Here is an 8,429-nt window from a genome sequence, read left to right as displayed (position 1 = left end):
TTGCATTTCCCACATTTGTTCAGCAGTATAATGACGAAATCGGCATAACACACCAAATATGCATAAGTTTCCATCTTCAAACGTGCGACATGGTTTTTTGTTCTTTATTTCCTGTAAAGTTTGTTCTAGTTCTGCATGTGAAATTAACATAAATGATTAAGGCAACGATTTCTATTCAAGCATGTCATAAATGGATTTGCTATGCATACCTTTAAATTGTTCGAAGTGTTCTGCTTTTGAACGAATGTGAAAAAGGCCTTCGTTATGCTGTTTAATAATCCTGAAATCGTTTTGAATTCGTTTATCGCAGTATTCACAATAGTATTTCCGGCCCATGTTAATGTAGTTCTTCTAAATCCAAAATGTATTTCATTGTGCGCTTTCGCGCTATCAATTATATCTTCTGAGTTATCTATTTAACTCCTGTCACAAATGTTTACCATTGTTCAGTTGAATCAGATATGACGTTAAATATGCCACTGGTTGTTCGATTCGCCGGCTATCATTCGCTTTACATTGAGGCATGACATTTCCAATGTAAATAAAATAAAGCGCCTGTCAGCCAAAAACATTTTAACGCGGTGACCGCGTTATTATAGATACGCTTTGTTTTGTTTTATAAATCGAATTAGTCGGCCACCACAGGAAAGAAGCAATGGAATTGGAAAACAATGATAACGCCGTCCTCGCCGGAGATATCATGACGGAGCCAATGGACATAATGCAAGTCAACAAAAAGGTTATTCTTGGACCAGGGCTACGAATAGATGGCAACACCATACGGGCTAGCAAGTGTGGACAGCTGAAGATTAAGGCCCCTAACACGTTTTGGGTGGATGCTCACCAGAGGCGTTACGTTCCAAACCGGGGAGAGCTTGTGATTGGCGTGGTCATTGCAAAGGCAGGAGACATATTTCGGTTAGATATTGGTAGCAATGATACTGCTTCCTTGTCTTATATGGCCTTTGAAGGAGCGACGAAGAAAAATCGTCCGGACGTAAATGTTGGAGACATTGTGTATGCTCGTTTGTTAATAGCTCATTCTGATGTTGAACCAGAACTAGTGTGCGTAGATTCTCACGGCAAAAAAGGCAAATTGGGCGTTTTGCACGAAGGTTTTATGTTGTGTTGCAGTTTAAATTTGGTTCGCAAAATACTCAACCCCAAGTGTACATTTTTAAGTCTTCTTGCGAAAGAACTCGCATTTGAAATGGCGGCTGGAATGAATGGACGCATTTGGATTCGAGGAAAAACAATCAAAGAAACAATCGCAGTAGGAAATGCAATACTGGCCTTAGAATATGTATCAAACGACCGCATCCGAGATCTTTGTACCGACATCGGAGCTTATGTTTCAGGTTTCGTAAAATAAAAGTATCTATAGATAAAATTAATTTCATAAGAAAATGTATGCTTCATTCTATAATTGGTTATATTTTTTCTAAGTAAAAATACTCAACACATTTTAAAAGTTACACTCTCCACACGGCCTTTTATGTCATTAAACAAATAATAATAGAAAAGGTTACTCTCGAAATTCCATGGATGATGCCGAATTTTGGCATCATTTATCTCGTGTACATGAACGGAGACAAGCTACAATGCAGTAATAAAGGGAGATTGGAAAGTTATCAGCATTATATTGGAATATTTAAAAAGAATGTTTAAACAGGCCATTTGTTTGAATAATTAACAGCATAAATTTAAGATATATACACAATGGTATCTTCGATCCTTTTCGAATGAACGAAACATATGTTCTTATTACTTATCGTAGATTATTTTTTAAATTAAAAATATTACGATAACGAGTGGTGAATTTAGCATTGTTTTCACCAAACATGTAGTCAATAGTACTCTTAACGAAAAAATATCTTTTGACAGTTTGGCCCGATAGAGCTGTTTGTTTGTCAATGCAAAAGGTTGGTGGCTTTGCCAAAATTGTCGTGTGGTTCGTGCCTTCTCGTTTACTCTATTTTATACACAACAGTGGTCAAACACCAAGGTGGCAGAATATCAGCTGTGCGAGCTGATTAACTGGTTCTAACGGAATAGTTTGCAACTTGTTTAAGCAAAAAAGGCATTGCGTATAGAAAAAAAAAACAATTTAGATACATTAGGAAACTACCAAGCTGTTGCGTAATAGAATTATAACAAATATACTACTTTTGCACGTTGGCCGTTAAATATGAGTGAACCGACTGTGTCGAATGGTATAGACTTAATTGTTTATGTGTAGCATTGTCACAGAAATATCTTAGTTACAAAATTTTACTTTTCAGGTGCCAGCAGCCAAGCTTTACGAACTGTAGAGGAGGTAGAAATTCCAGTTCCTTGGGGTGTTGTAGCAGGTAAGCAATTCTAAGAAGGCACCTTAGTGCTCAAATTTTACGTTCAAAGTTTTCGGTTTCCTGTTTGACGTAATCAATTCAAAGCCTCGTCATGCACTCAATGACTAGTGTTATTAGGCATTTTAGATGTAACTGTAGATAGTACGATTTCGGGCATGATAAGCGCTAAAAAGAAAATAGTCTACACTGTACCTAGGCACAGGAAGTGGTAGCGTGTCGTGCTGTGTCGGTAGGCAATTAGTTCATTTGCAACACAAATTACCTAATTCTTATTCCACGTCCGTTTATTTTTTTGTAATGTGTACAACTATCTTTTAGAAGTGAATTGGATTGATTTCCTGTATTGGAAACAACGTTTCCTTTATCAACGTTTATTTTATTTTAAAACAAAACGTTATTATTTTAACAGATAACAGAGTTTTAAATGGCAATTATTGACCGCATTTCCAAATAATCTGTTTTGTTGATGTTTTGTTTTTTATTGTTTCAATATAAATGTGTAGGAAAATTTATTGGAATTCAATTTCTAAGAAATTTGATTGAATTCCATAAAATATAGCAAAAATATCAACTTTTATAATTTTTTTTGTATGTACTGTTGGTCTGATTTTAGGAAAATGGTGGGGCTCCCGACTGCGGCAACCTGTATTAGCTCTCCATGGTTGGCAAGATAATGCTGGATCGTTTGATCGGCTTTGTCCTCTATTGCCACACGATATTCCACTATTGGCCATAGATCTACCAGGACACGGAAAATCCACCCATTATCCGATGGGAATGCATTACTTCATCTTCTGGGACGGGATCACGCTTATTCGCCGTATTGTGAAATATTATGGATGGACAAAAATAACACTTCTGGGCCATTCACTAGGAGGAGCACTTAGTTTTATGTACGCTGCTAGTTTTCCTGATGATGTAGATCGCTTTATTAGTATTGATATTGCGGGTCCAACCGTGCGTGATCACCATAAAACAGCAGCCACAACCGGTGATTGCATTGACAAATTTTTGTATTATGAAACATTACCAGAATCAAAAATGCCATGTTACGAATATGACGAAATGATTGATCTAGTTTTAGCGGCATATGACGGCTCAGTAGATTATGATTCAGTCGAAGTACTGATGCGACGAGGTATGGCGTTAGCCCCAGCGCACTTTGACAAGAATGGCTACCATTTTGCTAGAGATCTTCGTCTGAAAGTCGCGTTGTTAGGTATGTTTTCAATGGACCAGGTGATGGCGTATGCCGCACGAATAAAATGTATGGTCTTAAATATTCGTGCAAATCCTGGAATGAAGTTTGATAATCCGGAAGTGTACGAAAAAGTGTTGGCAACACTTAAGCAAAACGCATCCAAAGTGGTTTATTATGAAATTCCAGGCTCACATCATATTCATCTTGTAACACCGGATAGAGTTTCAAAACAAATAAGCGACTTTTTGATAGAACAATGAAGACATTTAGTTGTCTTCAATGTTTTGTGCATAACGAATATGATTAGCTCGTCGTTGATATTGCAGATCTCTCAGAATCAAGAGATGATCGCACAGCACAAATGATTGAGCTGCTGCAATAACGAAACCGTGTCGAATAACTCGAAATTTCGTTACATTCCTAGAGAACAAATTGAATATTATTCAAACCATGGATGTGGATGTGGGTAGAAGTAAATAAACTTAAACTTTTTGTTATTTCGCATGTAATAACGGCATCTTCAGTTGGAAATATGCACGCAAGAGCTTCGTGTGATTTTAAAAATTTAAGTAAATGTTTCTACGACGCACTGTTGATATAATGCTCAAAAAAGCAATAAGAAAAGTACAATAAAATTGTAAAAATGAATACTTTGTGGATATCATGGTTTATTGTTGTTATACATAAGTGGGTCCATATATTTTTTTTGTACTACATGGAATGAGAGATGTATCTTTTAAATAATTTCCAATCGCCTTTTGAAGTATTATTTCTAATGGACTGAACGTAGCACGAGACCGGAGCCTTGCCTTGGAAATTTCCAATGATTTCATTAATTCGAAGTTCCTTTGTTTGAAAGAGTTACAAGACGAATTTGCTGAAGTAATCCTGCATGATGTAGTCTCGCCAGTTTTGGTTGCATCCTTTAACTCAAGCGTTTGTTCTGTTTTAACACTAAAATACATTCTTTTTATTTTCTTTGATTATCTTAAGATTGATTAAGGTATTTTACATCATTTTTAGTTTTGATTCCAAGTCACACTCAAGAGATGTATATTTTTCATTTATATCTGATATGAAATTTATATCTTTTGCCATCTTTAAAATACACGGCTATAAACTAAAAATAAGGCTGCAGGGGTAAATTAGCGAGAAAAGATTGTTGATGTTTGACCTTTCGGTATACCTATGGTTGCTATAGCAAAAAGAAAATAAGCTGCTCTCTTTCTGTCAATATTTTGACAGTTTTATTTTAGCGATTTTATAACAAATATAAGCACAACATAGTTGAAATATAATATTACGCAGAAAACAAATGTATAAACAATATTGCTCAATACAATATTACTATGGATAAATCTCCCTAATAATGAGAATGAATCGCTTTAGTTTCTTATTCTTACTTAACTTTTCATTCTTCGAAATTTTACTTTTTTTGCTTCGCTACCGCTTTTTAAAAACCGCATTCTCATTTACCATCGATATAATCTGCTTTGTGCTATAGCTATTTACGTTTTATCTCGCCTAAATTATGCATTTCATGTTTTTTTTATTTTGTAACTTTTTTTTATTGTAAGGTTTTAAGCGGGGGAGACGAACGAGAGGTAAAGGATTATAAAATAATAAGCGAAATACTCAGAGAATGTGCAACATTTTAGCCATTTTTTTAAATTAATTTCATTTAGGACAGCAATCGCTGTAGGACCGTATGCCGTAATATAAAGATAAATCTAATCTAGTAATGAACGCACATGGGTACATCAACTCCATCTCATCATCTGTATTACTCCATCTCAGATAATAAAATATTATAAAGATAATCTGAATACATCATGAGAGTTTTTAACCATACACTCATATTCCAATGAGAGTTTTTCCCATACTATCATTTAATTTTATTACGTCTCCTCCGTCAATGGACTTTATTGTAGAACTAATAAGTATAACACATAAATGATTATAGGCCTTATTTTTTGGAAAAATATTTCAATTAGACATCGAGATTGTTTATCATAGTCGCTATTCATATGGTATGTTACCTTCATTCTCGCATAGGTTAGTGTACATAGATTTTTCTTCTGGGGACATAAATGTTAAATGTGTATTTATTCAGTTGTTTCTTTTATATACAAGGTTCTTTTCTATTTCCCATCTATATAGAAGCCGTTTTTTATTTATTATAGGAAGATCGTGATTCAACCATTTATTGCAATAACTGATACAAAATAAATAATACTTGTTTGTTGTCTTTAGTCAATGTAACAAATATTGTCTATACATTGACAAAACAAGATACATATATTACAATATTTAAAAAAATAAGTAATGATAACAGCCAGGACATTACCTAATTTAGAGTACATTTTGTTTTATTTACTTTGAAAAACAAAAAGAAAACTGGTTCTAATAAAATTTAGTAACAATTATAACTTGATTGATACTGAAGAAGCAGCTCTATAGACTTAAAATTTGTTCTAGAATGGAACTTGAGACACGAAGAACCCTAAGCAAACATAAACCATAAAAAGTAAACACCGTCGGATCCGACGTCAGTAACCCACTCTGGGCACTACATGGATACTTAACGGGAATGCATAACTAGCTCCACGCAACGCAGATGTAGTCAAATACTAATCATAAGCCTCGTTTTTCATACACGTCATCTAAGCAAGTGTTTTCTTGACTCGTATGATTGTACGTGTGGAACATCTTTCGATCACCACTCCATTATGATTTGTTCGTCTGCTACATGTAGACCGAATGCATGTAGAAAGATCGCTGAACCGAATGCTTGAATAGTTGCGTTGAAGAATATCACGTATTTGTTGGGTTACAGCTCGACATAAGCTGTATAGATGGTCGTCTTTACTGATGGCTACGCGAGAGTACAGGTGTATTGGCAGCAGGCTTCTGGTTTTGTTTGATTCGTTTCGCTGCTGTAAGCCGGTCGCATTGCTGCTGTTTCCAATTTTTCCTCAATTGCTACTGATAATGGCATAAGGCGCAGGTGTATAAATTTAAAATTTACCATGCTTCCAGTTTCATTTGTCGTTCGAATAGCAAGTTGTAAAGTATTGGAAAGCCATACGAGAATGTAATCGTCAGCACCAGCAGAAGAGGTACTTGCTGCGTCAAGTATATTGTCAATTGTAGTGCTGAAAAAAATGTTTTAACGATTGTGAAAATTCGGTGTTCCATTATTACGTGAATTTTGAAAATGTCTGAAGAATTTCTGTTTCATTAATACTGTTAAGTGTTTGTGTTTGATTCGTAACAAAAGCTGGATAAGTTCAGAAAGCGGAAATCGGGTAACTTAAGCCACGCGTACAGAAACTTTTTACAACGAAAGAGTTTGTTCGTTTGGCTCGAGTTATGCGATTACTGTAGCACACCATTACCGATAGTGATTTTTTCATTTGAATCACCTTAAATTTTTTTGATAGCTGTGTAGAAACAGGTTATTAGAATATTTTTTTATTTTAAATAAATAGTTATGTTATGATTGGGTTTGATTATATGATTATGCCAATGACGACTGTGTGATAAGAGGTACTTTTAACGGAATATTTGATTATATTCTGGTCTGGCAAATATTATTATAGATAATATTGCTGGAACATTTTAAGAATATTGCACGTTAATGAATGGTTGTAGATAGTTGATAGAGTTGATAGTTTTAACTACAAATGTTTGCATTGAAGTTGACTTTTTCATACATTTGTGGAGTTGTGTAGTGTTTACGATTTAGAAGTGCTAAATTAAGCCACGTTTCTTGAAATGAATTAAATATTCCTGAAGGTTATCCACGTTGGTTAAATAGATGGTGATAGCATAAGTATTCTAAAAGACAATCATTGTGAACTGCTTAATACTAATTTATTCAGATTTCAATATTCAGATTCAAGAAGATTTAAAAGTGTTTTATGTTGAAGTAATGTTGATAAAGTTTTTGATAAATTGCTCAGCGCTTTTTACTCAGCATAAATATATAAAACACTAATTTTTAAATATACTTTATTAAAGCCCAAATAGGTTTTAGCGATTGGTTGTAGTGCATTGTTGATCATTTAAAATTTCAATAACCTTCAATAACTTCTTAAACTGTATGTAATAGGTTTTGTCTTAATCCCTATCTGCTAGTTTTAAAGTTATAATACAGGGTATCATTTCACTCAAATTTCACATTCATATATTTCAAATAAACTATTTATATAGTATTATTTTGTATTATTTATGTTTATGAGCTCTGTTTGGTACATGGAATAGGCCGAGGATAATTTAGTTTACTTAGCGTTAGGTTACCACGCTATTTTTAGACACTATTCTACCATTCCAGATTTCAATACATACTTCGTACTTCATGCGGTGTGACTACACATTTTTGTGAGATTTTGGAACGGTCTCTTTTACGAATCCCTTTTTCTATTCTATTGATTTTCATTTGACCACATGCGATCTTTTCGTTAGACTGTAAACGACATAAATGTTGTCGTCGCCATCATCATCATTCCGAGCTGGCATTAAATGGCAATCATCGTTTCCTTCTTTTTGCCTGCAAAGTTAGCTACAAAACAGAATTATAGCAAAAGTTCTATCCCGTGACTGTGCCCCCTAAGAAAACCGTTTTTTAGACGACAAACTTTTCCACACGTTCACCGGTTACAATGTGTAGAAGTGCGAATATGCGCAACGGCTGATCATTTGAAGGAAAGATGTTGACACATTTGAGATCATCAGGGATGGCGAAGTTTCCTAAATCTCATGATCGACCATATGGTCCTAGCAGTTGAGTCTTGAATGGTTAGAAAACGATTTGAGACAAAAGTCACAAGATTAATAGCCGATGTAATGCCATCAAGGATTTTTTTCTCCTATTT

At 34.6% G+C, this 8,429-nt stretch overlaps 3 protein-coding genes across 3 annotated transcripts; 2 read left to right on the top strand and 1 right to left on the bottom strand.

Annotated features, from left to right (window-relative positions):
* Positions 1 to 617: 617 nt before the first annotated feature.
* Positions 618 to 1,372, top strand: LOC128723010 (exosome complex component RRP40). Its single transcript, XM_053816712.1, has one exon. The coding sequence runs from the start codon at positions 656 to 658 to the stop codon at positions 1,370 to 1,372; it is 717 nt and encodes a 238-aa protein (XP_053672687.1). The 5' UTR covers positions 618 to 655.
* Positions 1,373 to 2,188: 816 nt separating this feature from the next.
* Positions 2,189 to 4,153, top strand: LOC128723007 (probable serine hydrolase). The gene is made up of 3 exons (XM_053816709.1): positions 2,189 to 2,213; positions 2,283 to 2,351; positions 2,965 to 4,153. The coding sequence occupies exons 1-3, from the start codon at positions 2,189 to 2,191 to the stop codon at positions 3,810 to 3,812; spliced, it is 942 nt and encodes a 313-aa protein (XP_053672684.1). The 3' UTR covers positions 3,813 to 4,153.
* A 76-nt stretch (positions 4,154 to 4,229) lies between these two features.
* On the bottom strand, positions 4,230 to 4,650 carry LOC128723012 (uncharacterized). Its single transcript, XM_053816714.1, has 2 exons — positions 4,565 to 4,650; positions 4,230 to 4,506 (listed from the first exon to the last, which is right to left on the bottom strand). Exons 1-2 carry the CDS (start codon positions 4,648 to 4,650, stop codon positions 4,230 to 4,232), a joined length of 363 nt encoding a protein of 120 aa, XP_053672689.1.
* Positions 4,651 to 8,429: the final 3,779 nt, after the last annotated feature.

This window comes from Anopheles nili, chromosome 3 (genome assembly GCF_943737925.1).
Source record: "Anopheles nili chromosome 3, idAnoNiliSN_F5_01, whole genome shotgun sequence".
NCBI classification, from domain to species: domain Eukaryota; kingdom Metazoa; phylum Arthropoda; class Insecta; order Diptera; family Culicidae; genus Anopheles; species Anopheles nili.
The sequence above is the reverse complement of the archived record's forward strand: the minus strand, read 5'-3'. Positions and strand labels throughout refer to the sequence as shown.

Bases quoted from the DNA above. Each gene is read 5' to 3' on its own strand.
- LOC128723010 (XM_053816712.1), top strand. From the start codon at position 656: ATGGAATTGGAAAACAATGATAACGCCGTCCTCGCCGGAGATATCATG.
- LOC128723007 (XM_053816709.1), top strand. From the start codon at position 2,189: ATGAGTGAACCGACTGTGTCGAATG. The intron at 2,214-2,282 runs GTATAGACTTAA...TTTACTTTTCAG, and splicing joins TGAACCGACTGTGTCGAATG to GTGCCAGCAGCCAAGCTTTA. The intron at 2,352-2,964 runs GTAAGCAATTCT...GTCTGATTTTAG, and splicing joins TCCTTGGGGTGTTGTAGCAG to GAAAATGGTGGGGCTCCCGA.
- LOC128723012 (XM_053816714.1), bottom strand. From the start codon at position 4,650: ATGGCAAAAGATATAAATTTCATATCAGATATAAATGAAAAATATACA. The intron at 4,507-4,564 runs GTAAAATACCTT...AATGTATTTTAG, and splicing joins GAATCAAAACTAAAAATGAT to TGTTAAAACAGAACAAACGC.